General features: G+C 38.7%; 1 protein-coding gene across 3 annotated transcripts in view; it reads left to right on the top strand.

Annotated features, from left to right (window-relative positions):
- The window catches only part of ndst1b (N-deacetylase/N-sulfotransferase (heparan glucosaminyl) 1b), a 124,645-nt gene that overhangs the window by 85,084 nt on the left and 17,244 nt on the right, over positions 1–22,317 (top strand). For all 3 annotated transcript variants that reach the window (XM_067424750.1, XM_067424748.1, XM_067424749.1), the window contains 8 exons: positions 101–1,050; positions 3,810–4,283; positions 7,349–7,436; positions 7,648–7,802; positions 10,731–10,916; positions 13,385–13,513; positions 14,939–15,121; positions 20,016–20,112. In XM_067424750.1, coding sequence (XP_067280851.1) covers positions 505–1,050; positions 3,810–4,283; positions 7,349–7,436; positions 7,648–7,802; positions 10,731–10,916; positions 13,385–13,513; positions 14,939–15,121; positions 20,016–20,112 — 1,858 coding nt within the window. In that variant the 5' untranslated portion in view covers positions 101–504. The remainder of the gene's footprint in view (positions 1–100; positions 1,051–3,809; positions 4,284–7,348; positions 7,437–7,647; positions 7,803–10,730; positions 10,917–13,384; positions 13,514–14,938; positions 15,122–20,015; positions 20,113–22,317) is intronic.

The raw sequence follows: 22,317 nt of genomic DNA on the forward strand, positions 1-22,317 counted from the left end.
ATAATTGATTACTAAAATGGTGCGGAGTAGATGCTTTTTGCAAAAATTGCATTGAGTTAATGTGTACTTTTGTTAAATGAACACTTTGTTTTCTTTATAGGTAAACTTGAGGAGGCCAGAATGCTCTGGGCATGATCTGTCTAGAGCATCCAGTGACGAAAAACAAGAAGCCACCTTCACCAAGTCGGAAACCCAGAATCTTCTCTACACGGGATCAGGAGATAAGGACTCAGAGAGGGTAGAGAAGGGGCATAGGGGTGTTGGGCAGGGGGCCGCTGGTGCATGTGGGGGCAGTGCACATCCCTTGCTGGAGAGTGGAAGCCCACCTCGCCCATGCCGTCCCCTGCCCAACCCAGTCTCGCCACCCTCTGCAATGGTGACATGAGCACATGCATTAAGGAGAAGCCCAATTTCGACATATCTTTCTTGTCTCTTTGGAAAAAACATACAAAAGATTTGTAAATAGAGGACTGCGTCTATCCTAATTGGTGTGGTTGCAAGGTGATGATGCTGATGTGTGGACGTGTAAGGCGGCTCTTCCGTCAGCTCACGCTGCAGACCAGCCTGCTGCTGCTCTTCCTTTTTTGCATGGTCAGTGTCCTCATCTCAGCCTATTTCCTGTATGGAGTCAAACGGGAGCTCGAACCAGCAGGAGTCGGAGGTATGGTGGTCCCAGAAGAAGGTACTGCCGATTGGGAAGATCCCCGGGCGACTCCTTCCCCTCCGTCGGCACGGGTGCTGCCTGCCAGAACCGCCAAACCTGCAGACATGTCTCGAACTGACCCTGTGGTGCTGGTGTTCGTGGAGAGCTTGTATTCTCAGCTGGGCCAGGACATTGTGGCTATCTTGGAATCTGGGAGATTTCGGTACCAGACCGAGATCGCACCTGGGAAGGGCGATATGCCCACACTCACAGACAAGAACCGGGGTCGATTCACACTCGTCATCTATGAGAACATCCTCAAATATGTCAACCTGGATGCCTGGAACAGAGAGTTGCTGGACAAATACTGTGTGGAGTATGGCGTTGGAATCATCGGCTTTTTCAAGGTGAGACTTGTTTTTGTACACTGACCTTTCGCAGCAAATCGTGTCACTAATGGATGTTAATGTGACTCTTAATTCCGGTGGGTCAATCACCTTGCACTAAACGATCTCAAGACTGGCATTTCACAGTGTGAGTCTGATGTTAGCTTGTAGAAATATTGCCAGCAGAGGGAGGTTGGGGCATTATGCTAAACATTGCAGTAATAGCACTTTACTGAATGCGAATGTCTTTGTTGATTGTCTTGGCTCTTGTTCTGTAAGGGAACTGCTCTTCGAAATCAGTATGAGGAAATAATCAGCCCTAGAGTCACATTTGACTATTACTCATTGCTGGCTGTCATTACCATCTTGTAAACCTCCTCTCCGAGTTCTAATATATTGTTTGCCTAAGGCCAGACCTGTTTTTATTACCCTCACAATCTTAAGTGCTGCACACTAATTGTTAGTGGAGGGTTAAGCCAGTTGATGAGACTGTTTGAGTCTCGCTCGCCTGCAGCAGAAGGGCGAGGACATCAACACATCTTAAAAGGAACCGCACAAAATTTGCGCCCGTTAATTTTTATTGACTCAGGCTGCTCCGATTCTCCTCAAAGCTGTTTTTACCCCAGGCTTTGCGCTTTACACAATAACAGGAGCAGTTCGATCCCTGATTGGCTGGAAGTGCTGTTTTCTTGTCCAGGCAGTTAACATCCTTTCTTTGCTGGATGTCATTGATTTGAAACCTTAAGCATGTCTGATAACAGACCCTGTAGGTAAATGGATAAGCAGACCAAACCCTGCCACAAGTGATGGAACATGCAAAATTACCTTCACACCAAGCCTTGACTTGCAACTGTAAATGCCTAATGCAAAATCTCTCAAGAGTTGGAGTATGTCTGAACGCACACAGAATAACATCACAGTGGACAACAGCGCTTCTTTTAGTTACGCTTGCATGCATCAGTGGGTTCAGGCTCTTGTTTGCTCTCCTATTAGTCTTCTGACCTAATCCCATGTCCATAGAATCAATGTGTAATTGGAATAAACCCTTTTAGTTTCCTAACCAGCACTTGAGTTGGCGTAATCTCTAGGGGCCATATTAAGTCTCCGGCACAAGCCGAACACACTCGCTCTGTTCTAAAACCTAGTGAGCTGACTACCAAAACTACCTAACATTAAGTAAGATGCCAAACATGAAGGCGGTTACCTTTTTTTGGTAAATGATGGTAAACCATACCTTCTTTTTACCTAATTTAAAGGCAGCATCATGAATCCAATGTAGAAAAGCAAACCCCACCTCAATAGGAAAATAAAGAATTATTGATTCAAAGTTTACTTGTATTTCATTCAATTACAAACAAAGCATACTTTTTTCTGATTGATTGTTTACCCAGAATGTGTTTACTGTGTTTTTGTTAGAGAAGTGTGTTGTTAGCTTAGCAACATGCTAACTATTGTAATCAATTTCTTTTGTGCGCTGCTTAGAGTTACTACATGTATAGCGTTTCAAATCAGTCACTTGGGAAATTCCAAGTGACCCCCTTAGAAAGGAGTTTTGGCAGTTGATAACAAGGTGGCTTACAAGACTTTTTAAGAGCTTTTTGGAAATTGACTAATTATCTAACATGGTTCATGAATTGTTCAGTGTCAATGAAAGTTAAATGCTGATAAGCTTTGAAGCAGCCTTTGGCTTGGAAGTGTTGCTGTTACAATGGAGACAGGAATATGGGATTAAGGAGTGAAGGAGAGGCTCAGGGAAGTTATTGATTAAGGCGGGCCGCTGGTATGTGGAAAATCTTCCACCCATGTTCCCCTAGTGCAGAGTGACATCACCACCTCTTGCAGTTTCATCTTGTTTTTAGTGTGTTGCCACTAAAAGAAACAGATGAAAATTTGCATGATTAATCAGACATGTCATGTGGACTGTGCAATTCTCCAGAGGGTCCCATTGCTACCTCTGGTGGCAGAATAATGGCTGTGTTTGGAGATGAGCAGGATGCAGGCCTCTCTCCAAATTGTAAGGCTCATTGTGTTTGTTCTACTCAGTGTGCAGTTTATCACCAATTGATCCAGCTTCACAGGGTCAGCTGGCCTGAGAGGAGAGTGGGCTGCATACAGATGAGTGTGAATGGTGTTTAAACAAACTCTGGCACCCCTAGTACCACAGGGCATCTAATTCATGAAAGGAAGTACATGACCAATACATTACTGATGTATTAAAGTGAAAGAAAAAAAATCTGTTCACAAAGCAAATGTCCTTCACAGTACACCCAAGCCAATTATTGAATATGATGTCTCTTGGACCTTTACAAACACTGTAGGAAAAAAACAGCAGCACATATTAGCTTTGCAGGTGTTTGATTTGACGACAACGTTTTCTCTTAGCAACCAAATTGAGGATATGCTAGGCTAAGCTACAGATTTCTTGGTTTGAACACAGTTTTCCAAGTTGGAATCTCACTTCAAGTGGAGGCATTTTTTCCAAGTAGGAAGTTAGAAACTCGTGCTGAATTTAATTACTCTCAAAGTCTAAGCTTTCAGAAAAATTGGTTATTTAAAAAAAAGGGGGAAAAAAAGTTATGACATCACAGCCGTGAGTATATTAAATATGGATAATGGTCTATTAAAACAAAATTATGACTGACTAAAAAAGTATGAATGAGTGAAGAATAAAATGCTAAAACCTGAATGTGAATATGACCCTTTTAAAGTGGATTATGATCTTCTTCTGTTTTACCAATCATTTCTGATCTGCTCTCTCTTCTTCCAACACTTCATGAAAGGCTAATGAGAACAGTTTGCAGAGTGCCCAGCTCAAGGGTTTCCCTCTCTTCCTGCACTCCAATCTGGGTTTAAGGGACTGTAGCGTCAACCCCAAGTCTCCACTGCTGCTCATAACCAAGGCCCGGGAGGTAGAACATGGCCCCCTACCTGGAGACGACTGGACTGTCTTCCAGTCTAACCATACCACCTATGAGCCTGTGCTGTTAGCTCGGGGACGGAGTACGGAGGCTAGTGGAGGGCCCGGACCCCTTCATGCAGCCGTGGTTCAGGATTTGGGTCTTCATGATGGCATCCAACGGGTACTTTTTGGCAACAACCTGAACTTTTGGCTGCATAAACTGGTGCTGGTGGACGCAGTGAGTTTCTTGACTGGCAAACGTCTCTCACTGGCTCTTGAGCGCTACATACTGGTGGATATAGATGACATCTTTGTTGGGAAGGAGGGCACGCGGATGAAGGTGTCAGACGTCAAGGTGGGTGTTGTACTGTTTGAAAATGAAGAATGAAAATTCGGTTTGTGACATTTTTCTTTAATAAATGCCAATTGGTTTGCTAGTTTATCAATAGTTCAATCATATTTATACATTTTAAATTTGACTCAAGTGTAAATATCTTAAGCCTGCTTAATATCTTGGATTGTGGGCCATATAACCATGCAGTTTATGTCCCCTTAAAAAAATATGCTTTCCTCCTATTTTCTTTAACTTATTACCTCTCTCATCCGCTCCTTGTCTGCTAATCCTTCCATTGATTTAGACTTATGTATACAGCAAAAGCAGGGCTCAACATTAAGAACGAGTAAGAACCCATGTGAGAGATGTTCTGACCAACTGATAGAACCCTATTAGCCACTACGTCCTATGTTTTCTTGATCGCGTATATGTATTTGTATGCTTTGAGATCTTTGTGACATACTGAACATTGTGTTTGAATGTAATATTTAATGCGTACATTAGCTAATGTACATGAATGAAGTTGAAATAGCAAGAATGATCCATCAAATATTATGATTTAAATTTTATAATAATAATTCAATTATGCAACTTTCTAATATACATCTAATAGGGTTGTGATGAGATCTCATGCCATGACATCTCACGAGAATAAAATGTGACGCGATTCTTTGCAGAGGTGAAAAGATGTCTTGTGTGATATATTGCCATGATGGAGTGTGATGGTGAAGTTTGTTTACCTTACGCCTCCACTGTCGGGACAGTGTCTTCAGTTCCATCAGCTCATCCAACACGAGCTGTTCGCAGCACTGATCACATGACAAGATTTCTGCGTCAGACAAATGTCTTATCTTGTAAAATGCATGTTCTGCACCACCGCTCCCTATTCACATAGTACGCGCGGTTATAAAAGTGAAAGCGAAAGTAAATGCGAGCGTGCATTGAAACGCGGTTTCAATACCCCGCTTTTTGCATGGGGAAAATCTCCCAATATGAAAGCTATCTTAGGCTAGGCTGTGGCGTTATATCCGGTGTTTGGGGGTAACACATTACAACAAAATATCAACAAAATATCGAAGTTACTTTTTCAAAAAAGTAACACAAGTTACTTTTTTTACATTAATTTGACTGACAGCTCTCCTGTCCCCATGTGGAGTACGTGCAGAGACATTGTGTAAAATAACATGTTATTGTAGTACTCATCAAAATGAATAAAATCAGTCAAATGCAAAATCAGAATACTATGCAAACCTCCAATAATTAAATATTAAATGAAACAAATATTTTTATGCATTTAATCTGATGTGGTTTTTTAAAAAAATTATGAAGTGATCAACTTTTTTTCCTGTGTTCTATTCTACTATTATCCAAATGGCAGCGCAGCTGAAAGGTTTGTTTGAGCTGCGCCCTCTACTGTACATGCGTGAATTTGCATTTTTACCTTGGCCTGAGGCTTATTATTTAAATTTTGGTGTCTTTACATTTGCACAAAAATATAACTTTTGTTATAAAAACAAAAAACAATCCCAAACCAGGTGAGAAAAGTAACACAAAAGTAACATAACGCATTACTTTTCTTAAAAAGTAACTAAGTAACTAAATTAGTTACTTTTTAAGAGAGTAACGCAATATTGTAATGCATTACTTTTCAAAGTAACTTTTACCCAACACTGGTTGTAACCATTTCTTAGCTCTGTATAATGCTTGAAGAAAAAATTGGTCTCTATTTGCTCTTTGAATTATTGAGATAGTACTTTGATTATGGTTGTTCTTATTGTTTGCGCTTAATATCTATGATCAATTTGTTGCAAGGAGTTTAGTTAGGAGGTCATAAGTTGTAGATTAATCATTTGCAGTTCTAAGGTCTAAAGAGAAGCCAGTCAGTTGAGTTTGTGGCAATGCTTGAGTGTTGTCTTTTGCTGCATATTATAATTCATACTCGGAGACAAGAACTGAAATGGCAGTCATTACAAGATGATGCGATTTTAAATGCACCTGCAGACTATTTTTCTAGTTATGTATTTCGTCATTGAGGATTTCTTAAAAGTGCTGTGTAAAGTTCTCGTCTCGCTCTCGTGAACCCAATCTAGTGTCTCGTCTCGTGAGTGAAGTGTCTCATCACACCCCTAACATCTAATATAATGTATTTAAAAAAAATAAAAATATTTTGCTAAAAATATAATCTTTTGGTGTTGGGAGCAAAATATCATTTTTGTGCTGGGTAACTGTCGGCAGGACAAGTGCAAATTTGAAAAGAGAAAGAGAGGAAATAGAATGAAATATGTACAGAAGGGAACTAATTTAAACTGAGGAAAATATACATTGAGGAAAAGAAGAATTGACCATACAAAAGGTATAGATGAAGACTCCAGGAAAAACCTGTTTATATGATGCTAATCTGTGTAAAGCACCTCAGAAGGAAAACATGAAGAAACTAGTTTGGTAGATCCATATAATTCACCAACTTGTCAAGGTATGACAGCACTTTTCCTATTACCAGTTGGTCTTTTTTTTTTTTTAAATACTCCAACCTCTGCTTTTCCTTTTTCAAATATCTCCTCCTCTTTCCATTTCTCTTTTTTATTTTATTATTTTTTTACGACTCTGTTCAAAGGGCATCCAAAGACTCGCCGCAAGCATGAATATTTCAAATGCAGTTTTCTGCATCCTTCTTGTGAATCTCTCATCTTTGGAGCGCCCCGATGCAGATGTTCAGCCGAGGGAAGGAATAGAAAGCAAACATAATCAAAGACGTCTTGTCTGTCTGTGGACCTCTGTGCAGTTAAATATGAATCAGGCTTTTGATTGAGTCACACTGGAGAGACAGGCAGTCAAAAACAAGCAGAGTAAACAAATCAAATGAGAGGCAGATGCAGAGCTAAATCTGAGAAGGGTAATGAAGCAAACAGAGGAGACGAACAGACAGCAGACATGCTTGCGCTGTCCCTCTAGCGCTGTTACGGCTGTGCGCATACGTGCGTTGGCGTATGCTAGCTATGTATCTCTTTTGAATGCGTTTTGTGTGTTTACTGACCTAGGGGTGTTTTGGCAACTTTTATTAAATTCCTAAACTCCTTGTTTCAAAGGCACTTCTGGAGACGCAGAATGAACTCCGAACGCATGTGCCCAATTTCACTTTCAACTTGGGATTCTCTGGAAAGTTCTTCCATGCGGGTAAGTAAATATCACACTGTTAGCTTAGCAAAATGCTAACAACATACTCTTTTGGTGTCCTTGAGTGTAAGTCAAGTCTCCTATGCGAGTGTGTTCCTAACCAGTGACTTAAGAGCTGGTTAGGAGGGTTTTTAAAAAAAAATGTATTTTAAAAAAATGGAAAAGGCAGCTGAAGATGTTGATCGTTCATGTCTGTATACTTATATTCCAGGCACAGATGAGGAGGATCTTGGAGATGACCTGCTTCTGTCCTACAGTAAGGAGTTCTGGTGGTTCCCCCACATGTGGAGTCATATGCAGCCTCACCTCTTCCACAACCAGTCCGTGCTGGCTGAACAAATGCTGCTCAACCGCAAGTTCGCGGAGGTAAGCTCTAGAACAGATGATATAATCAGAGAGATGATCCAAGTGTTCTTGAATATTAAAGGGATAGTTCACCCCCAAATAATTTATTCACCCTCAAGCCAACTTAGAATGAAAAAAATGAAAATTACCCCATGATTTTACTCACCCTCAAGTCATCTTAGGTGAATATGGCATTCTTCTTTCAGATGAACACAATCAGAGTTCAATTAAAAAATCCTGGCTAATCCAAACATTATAATGCAGTGAATGGCAGCCCAAATGGTTGAAGATCAAAATGTTGTGCTGCCATTCACTGCCATTTTAAATCTTGGAAGAGCCAGGACATTTTTTAATATAACTCCGATTGTGTTCATCTGAAAGAAGAATGTCATATTCACCTAAGATAACTTGAGGGTGAGTAAAATCATGGGGTAATTTTCATTTTTGGGTGAACCAACCCCGTTAAGTCTGTATATTATTTATTTATTTATTTTCAAATTTGGCTAAATATATTGCGAAACTTTTTTCTCTTTTTTGGGTTGGAAAACTACTTGAATTAGGAAGGACAAGGTTCTTCTTTTAAACTACTACACGTGAAAACATTATTTAATCATTTTCTATGATTAAAAGGTACATCACAGACAACATTAAATACAAATGTTTATTACATTTCTGACATGAAGAACCATTGGTTTCTTGAAAATAACAATTCATAACGATACAATTTCAATGTTTATCTTTAATTTAAATGTAGTAGTAATAATTGTTTTTTAAAATTATTTTATTCATAACGCACTTTTCATTCCGAAGAATCTCAGTGCAACAATGGAAAAGGGAAAAATAACAAAAATGAATAAAAAGTAAAAATATAGAATAATACAAACAATCAACACATAAAAGCCTTTCTGAACAGAAAAGTCTTCAGTTCTGCTTTAAACTGGGCTCTGTACTGTAGTGTCTTTTTCCCCCTTTTTTTTTTTTTTACATAATTTTATGTTAATCTGTCTTTTTGCAGTAAAACAGAACACAGTGATGTGCATTCGGCACACTTTGAAACGGGCTTTGGCTGAATGCACAATGACATGTAATGACACAAGACGTCTGGAGCCAAATTCGGTGGAAAATCAGCAGTTATTTTGGAAAATTGCAAGCTGCATTGTGTAGTTTGCTTGCTTGTTTCATTAAATTCTGGATGGACTGACTATATTTGCAAGATTAGAATTAGTTTGCCTTAAATGTAGGATGGCTCAAAGCACATTGTAAGTGCCTTAATAGACGGTATATTACTGTAATTTTTTGGTTAAGATTTGGTATATCCAAGCATGCTGTTTGAGATAATATTCCCTACAAGTCCTGTGGGGGAGTTTGTGACTTTTTTTCCCTCTTTTGTTTAGCAAGATATTGTAGGCAGTAGCTGTCTCAGCAGTTTTAAAATGTGCAAACTTCAAAGTTAAGGTGTAATTAATTTTAAACTAACACATCACATTCAAATGCACACAGATTGTGGCATCAAAGCACAATTTTACACCATAAAATGATCAAAAACACTATACTTTCTCTTCAATAGAGATGTATACTTTTAGTGCAAATGGCAGTTGCATTGACGTCATACACAATTTGTAGGGGTGTAACAATATTCAAACCAAACCGAAAAAACGTGATACACCACCCATGGTTCGAACAGCGATACTCTCATGTCGATCTGAACACGCCCAGCCTTATGCCACAAAATATTTTTATCCTCCTTGATATTTGATTAAATAGTAATTAGTACACTTTAATTAACTAACTTAGTACACTTTTAATAACTAATAAGAGCTGTATTTTACTAAATATTATAGTAATAATATCATTAATAAAATATACACTAACTTTTGTCTTCCAAGTGCATGTCACACAACTTGGGCGATCACTTAAGCTGCATGGTGGAAGGACAAAGAATGCCAGTTTCCCCATTTAGCCAGGTTGACTAAATGCTACCTTGGAGTCCCAGCAACATCATCATTTCTGTAGCTTGTTATGAAATAAACAAGTTTCTCTCTGACCTCAGAAAACCGCTTTCCTGTCCTGTCAGCCGTTATACTGTGCACTCGTAGCACACTCTCTTTAGTTACACTCCGTATATAAATCACAAGAGAAACTACGAACATGCAACATTATAATGTCAATTTGTAAGTCATTAAATAAAGATAAAGTACCCATAAATCACGTAAATGGTTTGATGTGTGTGAGCTGGGAAGGCATGCAGGTATGCTCATTCTGATCATCAGGAGAAGTTTTCATGTTTCATTAACAGTTCATGACGTATTGTATATTCGCATTGGTAACTATTGTTTCCATAAACACAAAATGCCACTATTTTCACTTTTTGTTAACTTTTACATTAGTGTGGTGGCTACTTTATAGTATTAACAAAAGCTGCTCTTTAATAGCTTTGATTATAGGGCTATTTATTCATCAGTATTAGTCATATTCATACAATTGATGTGTTTAAGAAGGATAAAGTGGGACATTTACTTGTGCGTGTCATCAATTTTTATACAATAAATGTGCTTTTTTTTTTTAGCATAATGGTAAAATGAGTAGATTATTTCTGACTAGTCTACAGTCCAGACATTTATTTTATTTTAGTTTACTTAGGTATGCTAACCGCTCTATAGAAAAAGGGAAGCCTGAATGTATAAAGTTCATAAAGATAAAGTTAACAAGTTTAATTATAAACAAAATATATCTAAGTTCTATTATTAAATTTAAAATTGTAATTGTAATCTAGTGTTATTATTGCTGGTGCCCTGCCATGAAACATGAATCCACAGCAAACCGAACCGATTCGTGGCTCCAAAAACGTGATCTGAACCGAACCGTGGCATAGGTGTAATGTTAATAATGCATATCCTGAAGCACAATATTTTTGACCATTCATGTTTTGTGTTTGCTGTTCCCTTTTAGGAGCATGGCATCCCCACAAACATGGGTTATGCGGTGGCTCCCCATCACTCTGGAGTGTATCCCATCCATTTGCAGCTGTACGAGGCCTGGAAGAAAGTGTGGGGCATCAAAGTGACCAGTACAGAGGAGTATCCCCACCTCAAACCTGCACGCTTTCGCAGGGGCTTCGTACACAGTGGCATCAGTGTAAGAATGCTAAGCGTTTATGCATTTAATGGATAACGTGAAGATGATAATGTGGGACAAATATGAAGAAATGGTTTGGGACTTGAACCTGCATCCCTGGGGCTAACATGTTGCAAAACATATGCACGACCAATGCACCAAGGCCCAAATTTTTGTAGATAAAAACAGATTGTGCATTTTTATTGAGCTGTAGCCTGTACAGCTGTATGTTGAATTCTTATTCTGGCTGGAATCAGTACAATAAACCCCAGGCTATTTTGTGTACGGTTTGAGCTTTGAATCCCAGCAGGGGGTTAAGGGCAAACTGTTTGTGAAAGTACAATTTTATTTTTTTATTTTTTGTGTTTTATCATTTGTGCATCGCTTCAGGCGACAACGGAGAAGAGAGTATGACAAAAGCTTGCTGAATCATGACAGAGCGGTTTCTGTGTGAGTGTAAGAATGCATCGGCCACGATGGATAGGAAAAAAAATCATCTTGGGAATCATAAACTGCAGTTTTTTTTCTCTATAGACACGTGTCTGACATTTCCTCAAGCTGACAAAGTTATTATCCGATGTTCATATCAGGGAACGATAAACGAGCATGAGGAAACAGCCGTCTCATCACACATGCATGATGTAAAGAATGCGTTCAGAATGGCGGAAGAATGACTAAAAAAGCACATTTAGTGTAAATCATCTCCATTCTACCATCACTGGCTGTCAAATTAGATCATGTATGCAGATGTGTGGGCCACATCATTCGTCCTTTTTTTCAAGCAAAAACATTCCTTCAACTCTGGTAGAACGTCCTCCAATTATTGTACTTCATTTTTCAACACTGAGCTCATACAGTTATTCAGTTCCATTCCAGTGTAAAATGGCTCTCAAATGAGATTACGTATTATGGGTGACTAAATACAGTATGCTTCTCTATTTACACATGTGGAGGACCACAGCTACATTTGCTCTATAACCAAAAGCAAATATTTCTGCTTAGATTTTGATACAGCTGTAAGCTTACAATAGCTCCATAATATTTTAAAATCTGTTATAGGCTAGACTAACTTGTGGCATATAGCTTTTACAAAATTGTCAAATACACCTTATTGCCAAAAGTATTGGGACACCCCTCCAAATAATTGAACTCAGGTTTTCCAATCACATCCATGGCCACAGGTGTATAAAATGAAGCACATAGGCATGCAGACTCCTTCTACAAACATTTGTGAAAGAATGTGTCGCTCACAGGAGCTCAGTGAATTCAAGCGTGGTACCGTGATAGTTTGCAACCTGTGCAATACGTTTATTTGTGAAATTCCTCACTACTAAATATACCACGGTCAAATGTTAGTGGTATTATATGGGAATTATTATTAATTATTAATAGCAGTTAGAAACAACAGCAACAAAGTGGTAGGCCAAGTAAAATACAGAGCGGGGTCAGCGCATGCTGAGGCACGTAGTTCACAGAAGTCGCCAACTTTTTGTAGAGTCAATAGCTACAGACCTCCAAACTTTGTGTGGCCTTCAAATTAGCTCAAGAACTGTGAATAGAGAGCTTCATGGAATGGGTTTTAATGGCTGAGCAGCTGCATCCAAGCCTTACATGAAGTGCAATGCAAAGCGTCAGATGCAGTGGTGTTAAGCACGTCGCCACTGGACTCTAGAGCAGAGACTGTTCTCTGGAGTGACGAATCACGCTTCTCTGTCTGGCAATCCGATGGACAAGTTTTGGTTTGGCGGTTGTCAGGAGTATGATACTTGCCTGACTGCATCGTGGCAAGTGTAAAGTGGAGGGGGGATTATGGTGCGTGCTTTTTTATGTTTTATTTTTTTATAGTGCATTTTTTTCACTTTCCACCAGTGAATGGAACTCTTAATGCTTCAGCATACCAAGACATTTTGGACAATTTCATGCTCCCAACTTTGTGGGAACAGTTTGGGGATAGCCCCTTCCTGTTCCAACATTACTGCACACCTGCACACAAAGCAAGGTCCATAAAGACATGGATGAGTGAGTTTGGTGTAGAGGAACTTGACTGGCTGTGAGTCCTGACCTCAACCCGATAGAACACCTTTGGGATGAATTCGAGCAAAGACTGCGAGCCAGGCCTTCTCGTCCAACATCAGTGCCTGACCTCACAAATGCGCTTCTAGAAGAATGGTCAAACATTCCCATAAACACACTCCTAAACCTTGCGGAAAGCCTTCCCAGAAGAGTTGAAGCTGTTATAGCTGCAAAGGGTGGGCCAACTCCATATTAAACCCTACTGATTATGAATGGGATGTCATTAAAGTTCATGTTAAGGCAGGCATCCCAAAACTTTTGGCAATATAGTGCATGTGTAGAGTATATGATAAAAATAAATTGTTCACATTTATGTCACAGATGTGTATAATTTGCTCTTGTTGTAAATGCAATTGAAAATCGACTATATTAAAATGAAGAGATTACATACTGAAAGAAAGATCTTTGTTTTTCAGGTGTTACCCAGACAGACCTGTGGTCTCTTTACTCACACCATTTTTTACAATGAGTATCCAGGAGGCTCGAAAGAGCTGGACAAGCTCATAAATGGAGGAGAGCTTTTCCTCACTGTCCTCCTCAACCCAGTGAGTATTGATTGTGTCCTTTATCATGTCTAAACCAGTGTGTGAATTAAAAAATGACTTTTGGGGCATGATCTTTTGGGGTTTATAAGAGAAATCGTTGTCATTATTCACTGAAAATCTTTCCTGTACACACTGTAGCTCTCAGATTGCATTTGCATATGCACAACATGTGCCATATTTCCATGGAGGATTGAGAGTAGCATATTAATTATTAATCTTAAAAAATAGTTTAAAATATTAACTATGAAATGATTTTATTTATTGATGCTTTTAATTAAAAAGATTAATTAATTAACATAGAACTCACAATCTACTATAGATCTCAAAATGTCTCGCAACCCAAAGAAATCAATACTTTTATTCAGCAAGGATGCATTAAATTGATCAAAAGCGACAGTAAAGACATTTATAATATTACAAAAATGTTCTATTGCAAATAAATGCATTTTTGTTTTGCTGTTATTAATCAAAGAATCATGAAAAACACGAAAGAAAACACAGTTTCCATAAAAATATTTAGCAGCACAACTGTTTTTAACATTAATAAAAATAAATGTTTCATGAGCATCGAATCATCATATTTGAATGATTTCTGAAGGATCATTTGATTTTTTTTTTTTGTTACATTTAGCATTCCACTCGTTCCTTCGAGAAAAAAACGGATTAATAGGATTTTCCCATAGGCTTTTGGGTTATCCATAAAAACAATCTCTGTGACCAACAGATTTTTTTTGTCCGTCAAGATAATTATCACAGATGAACACAACTTTAATTAATTTTGAAGCCTAAATGCAATAGCCATAAGTAAAAAGATAACGGTAGGCTAAACGAACTGCACCACAGTCCCACGACTTCAACGTCAGCATCACTAAGCTTCTGACGACGTTTGAGTTAAACTATTTTATAGGAGCACAATAATAAGCATAATGAGTCTGTAAAAGTGAACTGAGCGTACCTTTTCGGCGCAATGACGTTTGATCTCCCGACAGCCTCTGTAGTCCCATTTAGCCACTTGTTAGCAACCGCCTTTTTCAAGACACATAAAAGTGGGGTAATACTGATCTATTTTATGTCATAAAAAATCGATTTACTTTGGGGATGAGGGAACCGGAAGTGCTAAAATGCTAACACTTTGGCCTAGAAAGTGATGTCATACCTGCAAACATTAATTGTTATACTGTATTTCTTTTTTTCCTTTTCTTTTTCAAATAAATGCAGCATTGGTGAGCACAAGAAAACTTCTTTCAAAAACATGAAACTATCTTACAGACCCCAGAATTTTTGAAGTCTTTTAGGGGTCAGTCCCAATGTAATTTGCACCCTGGCCTAAGATGTTCAATTTGAGACTCCCAAAAGGAGCCCAATAAGAGGCTGAACTGTAGTATAGGGCATTAATATGTGGGCTGTTTTTTTTTTTTTTACCAGATCAGCATTTTCATGACCCACCTGTCCAACTACGGGAATGACCGTCTTGGCCTGTACACTTTCAAGAACCTGGTGAAGTTCATACAGATGTGGACCAACCTGAAACTGCAGACTCTCCCGCCTGTACAGCTGGCACAGAGATATTTCCAAATCTTCCCTGAAGAACGGGACCCCATCTGGCAGGTAACAAAGGAGCTCTGTCGGGGGTCTGTTCTGTCCTGAGATCATTATGGGAAACAAATACAACTTAATTGAGTGAGAGTGGATCAGCAGAGGTTGAGAGTGTTGAGCGCTGTTGCCGTAATATGTGGTGAAAGGTTTCGTATGGCTGTCTGCACATTTACTCTGATGTACAAAGAGTGAAAATGGTTTTCCGTGTAGCCTGCCAGGAAATCAGAGAATGCTATTTTTGAAATCGGTTCCTATAATTCAGTTGAAAGTTAGAGGCAATGCAGAAGATCTGTCTTTCTCTCTGCATCTCTTTCCCCCACCCCCCGCCGGCTCTCCCCATTTCAATTTATCCAGCTTCTTTATTTCTTGTCTCACTCTTTCTAACTCTGTTGTTTTGTTTCACCCTTAGAGAAAGAGAAAGTGGGTGCCTGAAAGCTTTAAATCCCTCTTTTGATCTCTCTCGTTTCCTGTCAAGGTTGAGGTCCCATCTTTTCTGTCGGCTCTCCAGCGTTCCACAGCTTGCCCTGCTCTGAATAATCTTCTTTCTTCTGCAGTTGTTTTCCCAAGAAATCTGCAAAGCTGCTGTTACATGCAGAGGAAATATACAAAATGGAAAGAGTTTTTTTATTTTTTTTATTTTTTTTTATTTTAGACAACATGGCTTTGTTCCAAAACCTATTGATCTGCCTTGATGTCTATGTCCTACATTGGCAGCTATCTTTCAAGGTAGTGACTAGGGTGGGAAATTAATATTTTGCTCTGCAGGTAATTTTGCCTGTGGCAGGTGACCTGTTTTGGTTTAAACGATATACCGGTAGAAATGTGTCAACCGGTAGAGATTTTGGACTCTATTGCGGTTCGATTCAATATACGCTCGTGACATTGCTGTGCTACGTGGTCAAGAAAGCTTATCATTTGTATGCGTGTTTAAGCATTGTGGTTAAAAAAGAGGTGATTTTAAACCGTTCAAGCACAATTAGCTTCGAAAGTGGTCAGACATGACTGGAAAGTCAAAAGGGACCTGGTTCTGTGGTCAGATGAAAGTATAAAATAGCTTTTTGGCAGCAAATCTACCAAATGGGTTTGGTGCAAACAAGGATAAAAAGTACCCCATGCCCACGGCTAAAAATACCACTGGATCTTTAATGTTGTGGGCCTATTTTTTTGCTGGAGGTCCTGGACATCTTGTTCAGATACATGGTATCATGGATTTTAGCAAATACCAAAAGATAAAAAATCTAAACCTGATGGATTCTGCTAGAAATCTTATAGCCATGTAGGGCTGGGTTTCGATTCAAATTTCAAGAATCAATTCGATTCCGATTCTCAAGATCTTGTCACTCGTCTACCTTACTCTAGTATTCTCTGTCCGCCACGGTAACGAGAAGAGGAAGAATGAGGGAAAACTCGGTCTGTCCACGGCGCTTCTTCGGCACGGCTGCGGCGGTATAGTGACGAGAGCGTCGGCTTGAGTTTGTTTACCTACTCTAGCATTCTCTGTCCGCGGCGGTTCTGGAGTTTTCAAAGCTGCCATGTTCGTTGTTTTGATGTCCTTCCACCTTGCATGCATGCGTGAATTCAGTGACGCGGCAAATAAAAATTCACGGGGAAAATGTAGGCCTATTATTAAATCGATCCTCTGAGTTGCGGATCGATCTTTAGAAATTAATATGAAAATCAATTCAGAATTGGTGAATCGATTTTTTCAACACTGCCCTAGGGCCGTGGTTGAATCTCCCATCAGGACAACGATCCAAAACAAACATCAAAATCAACACACAGATGTGTGAATGAGCACAAAATGAAGCTTCTGCCATGACCATCCCAGTTTCCTGACCTGAACCCTATAGAAGATGTGTGGCTGAACTGAAGAGAAGAAGCACCAGCTTCTTGATTTAGACGCATTTAAGTGGGATTTAGACACATTTACATATGTGCATATGTGATTGTTTAATGTAGCTCATGGGTAAATGTTGTATGAATGTTTTACATATAAGTTTTTGAATTATGTACAAATTAAACTTTAAATTTTTAATATTTTAAATAAAAAGTCCATTCAAAGTATAAATATGAAAATAAAACCGCCAGTAGATGGCGCCAATTCATTCAGTCAATAGTTCAAAACCATAGACCGTAAAAAAATAGATTCATTTGAATCGAATCGCTTGGCGATGGCTTTGATTTTCACAAATAGACAGTGTTGTGGCTAAAACGTTGTTACTTAATATCAACTTGTCTATTGGATTTTTGTGCAAGATCTGTATTACATATGCAATCAATACTCTGAGCAATAGCAAGCCGTAACTTTTGGCGCTCTGATGCTTCATAAACAGAACCGCATGCGTCTTGCGGAAGAACATTGCAGCCGGATCTACTTCTCTCTGTTTGTGTCTATGGTAGTCTCGCAGATACGGTGCTAATCCGCAGCGGGAATATAAACACTTATTTTATTTGTAGTAGCAGGCTACCATAGTGATTCAGGATAAGACAAAAAATGGTTTGGAAAAAATCTTCATGATATACTTGCTCATTGTATAAATTTAGTATTTTTTGAAATAGCATGTGTGATAAAGATTAAATTCAAGGACTTTTTAAATGTATTATTAATACATTATTTTTTGATGGCATTGATGCCCCAAGCATCCGCTAATTTCTGAGCCTGTTTATGATAATCCAAATGTGGTAACGTGATTTTCAGTTAATTTTGATTTGGCTGTAAATAATCAGCGTGCTGCGTGAGGTGTCTGGTAAAGTGCGCGTGGCTGCGTCGTCACAAACTCGTTTTAACTTAACGTTACCTCGTAAACAATCGTTGTTTGAAGTGTAGTCCGTCCGTCGCAGACGTTTTTGCACTTATTCTGCTGACTGAATGCATGGAAAGCAGTTGATTGCAGTAGGAAAAGTAGCCAAGCAGTTTCTCTGTGTTGATGCACTTTGGAAGTTGTAGTTTTTATTCCGATTGTATTACACATCCATTCATGAGAATCGATCGGGTCACTCGCACCGGTGCGCCTAAATATTTTTCACTGTTGCACGCAGTAATTTTCAGGCATAATGTGCCCAAAATGGCCATAATGTAGAGCCCTGTTAGGCCTCATTCATGAAACACGAGCAGAACGAATTTGTGTTTAAATCATTTGTAAAGCCACTTGAATTCATGAAAATTTTAGTTTTTTTCAAAATGTTTGTTAGTACGAAAGAAATGTACACCTGCTCCCTACCACCTGTAAATGGTGCGTAAAACATTGCTGTGTTCTAATCAGTTCTGTGTTCTTAGGCAAACTGATGACATAGCATTTTGATGCATTATGTACCATAATATTTCACGAGTTGATTTGCCCTGTTAACAAATACGATTTCTCTCTCATCCACTCGTGATTGATTGGAATGTTATTTTTTTATTACTTAGCCTGCCCGATCGGTGGATATAAGTGTGAACCGTACACACACACACACATACACAGCCCGGGACGTTGGGCTTTGCGAGCCCTGTCCCATGCATGTCTGAGTCTGATCCTGAATTGCAATGAACCAACAACACCACAAATTAAGGATTATTCAGCCTTTGATAGCGTTTTCATATATCAAAAGCTCAAGGGAAAATTGATTTCTCAATTCATGACCCCTTTAATACCAATACTGAATCAACAATACTATGGCAAAAACAAACTAAAACAGTAAAATTAATTGAGTAATATGACAGAACTTATAATTAGTATAAGTGTTTCATAAATTATTATTATTTTTTTTTTAATCTAAAAACTCATATGACCAATGTGTCTAATAAATTGTGGTATCGTACAATCTTTATTAGCAGGGTATCACAATTCCTTTCTAGTATCAGTATATTGTACAAAACTAGTAGTGTATATTTAAAATTCACATTACATTCACAGTCCATCATGTTGTATGTATTTTACACATCACAGTGATTTTGATATTTTGGAACAGCCTTCGCATTCTGTTTACAATGGCTCAAATTGCTGTCTAGTAGGTAGGTAGATCGCTAGGTTTTGGAACAGAGCTCATGTTTACGGCTACCATAAACTGTGGTCCCATGAGCACATTTGTAATAAATTCACAAATGTGTTATTTCAGTGTAGTAATCTTTTTAGCACTGGCGTGTACTCGAGCAAGACTCTTCGGTCATTAGTGCCGGGGCTCTAGCTGTTAATCTCCTCATTAGGACGGACAGGTGTTGGAATGCTGGTGGTTTTTCAATCTTGATGCACCGTTTGACCATCTTGCATTCGTGCAAGAGTTTAATTAAGAGGCAAGGGTTAAAACTATTCATTTATTACCCCCGTTGCTGCATCTTCAGCTGTGATGGATGAAAGGCTCAAAATGGCTGCTGCAGGACATCTTTCTCCTGAGATGCTTCAAAGCTCTTGACAGGGGTTGGTTTATGCCTCTGACTTTCATCTGGTGAATCCCATAAAACGGCCACCTCTGGGATGTTGTGTTTAAAGGCTAAGTCTGAATTAGTATAAAATCTGCTTGTTATTGGACTCTGCTAATGTGTTGTAAGATATTTGACATGCTTGACTTTTTTTTTGTTTTGTTTTTTGCTCTTGTTAAATCCGAGTCCAAGCGCTTAGGCTGCATCCTAATTTCCTGAGCATGTACTAAACCTTCGGACATCCTACTTATTTTTGTTCATTTATTTTGCAGGGAAGTATGCGTTTTGGGACATGGGTTACGTCTTGCCCTGAGTAATTTGGTGAAACTCCAAGATTTTCATATTCATGCTGGCTGGAATGAGAACAATTTCTCCAGTTTCTTCATAATTTCCCGCTGGTTATCGAGGCACAGCGATAGACTCCCTGCTGTGTTCTTTATTGAGAAGGTGCTCATTTCAGTGACGTATGGGTAATACTTCACTTCAGCTTATTTCTTACCGTTACAGGACCCCTGTGAGGACAAAAGACATAAAGACATCTGGTCTAAGGAAAAGACCTGTGACCGTTTCCCCAAGCTGCTTATCATTGGACCTCAGAAGACTGGTGAGTGTTTTCTGCTCGCTACACATCTACACATGTATGCTCTTGCACCATCTAGCTGTGTTGGCCAGATATGTTCGCTTATTGAAATCAATCCAATGTTTACTTATTATTCTAATAATAAGATACTTGCACATTCCTTTATGTATGACTTAATGTATGACAGAAATTTAAAGTGCTAACCATGGCGATTTCAGTTTGGATCAACTGGCTAATGTTTTGTTGACCTTAAGACGAATTAAGTCAGATGAAGTTACTTTATAAACAAACCCTTGGTGACAGCATCTCTGGGTTCATCGGGCAGAACAAAGCTGTGTAATATGTGCTGCTCACATATTAATAAGTCTGGGGAACTATTTCTTAATTTATGGCCACAATGTATATAGACCTATTTCAAGTCAAATGTATTTTTATAGCGCTTTTCCCAACACACATCGTTTAAAAGCAGCTTTACAGACAGTCATATAATGCTGAATGCTTTGATACTGAGCAATTTTAGGACTGGGTGACATGACGATTTATGTTGCTAATATAAATGATCCACTGTTTGAGATTTAGCTATATTGTATTTATTAATTTTTTTTAGCAAATAAATCTGTGCCAGAAGAGCATGAAATGACATTAGTGAGCACTGGAGAGATATTTTCTATAGGCTGATATATTTTCTGCATGTCAGCCAGGGCTCTGTCAATTTAAACCAGCACTTCATTAATTTAGGCTTCTTCATATTTCCATCAGGATTGGTGGATATGCACAAACTTGGGATCTTACACGAATGATGATAATTAACTTTTTGTGTGACCTAAATTTATTCTGTTCCTCATATAAAGCGAGTCTCTTCCGAAAATTTGTGATTAAACTGCTTGATTCATATGGGTTCGTTTTATGATTTCTTTTCAAAGTGGTAGTTGCGTAGTCTGTCAATGGAGGGACAGAAATATCTCAGATTTAATTTAATTTTAAAAAAGGCACTGTCATTTTTTTTTTACCTTTTTACCCGTGTTGTATTTTTTAAAATAATTTAAAACCACTAGAGCAATGTTAAATATTTTGTTGACTTGTGTACATTATCCCAAATGTGTCCAAGAATGTTTAAATCCAGAGAAATAATCTATTTTAACAAGGACACAGAACGTACCAGTGTGTCAGCTATCAATGACATCATACCCGCGTTACAGTCGATTTCCGTATTTTATTTTGTAGAAACTATGGAAACACCAAAGACGCTTTAATATATTATGCGTTTTATTAGACAGGCGAGCAACTGTTTGTATTTATTCATTCACAGAAAATGAATCAATGTTATATAGCTCAACACAGTTAGTCTTCTGCATCGATCTAGCTTACTGAAGTGAACGCACAGAACAGTGTTATAAACAAACATATGATGAAACGGCACTATTACCCCACATACACGTTGCCGGAAGAAGTGGAAGCGACTGTCTGAGGCATAATAAAAGCTCTGCGAAATTAAGGTGTCATCAAGCTAACCCTTTGTTTTGAATAAGCGACCTCTTGTGGCTAAAGGTTGTGATCAACGGGCAACGACCCGTCGCTTGTCTATCCATCATTGTGTTCAACCCGCCAATAGGTGGATAAGCCAGTCTGTGATTGGTTCTTGCAAAAGTGTAACAGAAGCAGTAGAAATTAAGCAGTAGAGTTGCAGGGCGAAATCAAATCACCGGCAGATCAGGCTAGGTTTACCCAGTCTAGCTTAAAGGATTAGTTCACTTCAAAATGAAAATGTTCTGATAATTTACTCATCCCCATCTCATCCAAGATGTTCATGTCTTTCTTTCTTCAGTCGAATAGATATTACGTTTTTGAGGAAACCAGGATTTTTCTCCACATTATAGACCTACGGCAACCAACGGGTTAAAGGTCCAAATCAGTGCAGTTTCAAATGGATTCAGGGGCTCTGCACGATCCCAGACGAGGAACAGGCTCTTATCTGGTGAAACTATTGGTCAAAATGGTAAAAAAATGAAATAAAGAATGAAACAAAAATAAGCCCTTCGAAGCCCTTTGAAACTGCATTGATTTGGACCTTCAACATTTTGGCTGCCACAGAAGTCTATTATATGGAGAAAAATCCTGGAATGTGGGCTGAAGAAAGATAGACACGAACATCTTAGATGAGATGGGGGTGAGTAAATTATAAGGACATTTTCATTTTGAAGTGAACTTAATCCTTTTAGCAATAAATGT

The sequence above is a fragment of the Pseudorasbora parva genome, chromosome 18 (assembly GCF_024679245.1).
Source record: "Pseudorasbora parva isolate DD20220531a chromosome 18, ASM2467924v1, whole genome shotgun sequence".
Taxonomy (NCBI): domain Eukaryota; kingdom Metazoa; phylum Chordata; class Actinopteri; order Cypriniformes; family Gobionidae; genus Pseudorasbora; species Pseudorasbora parva.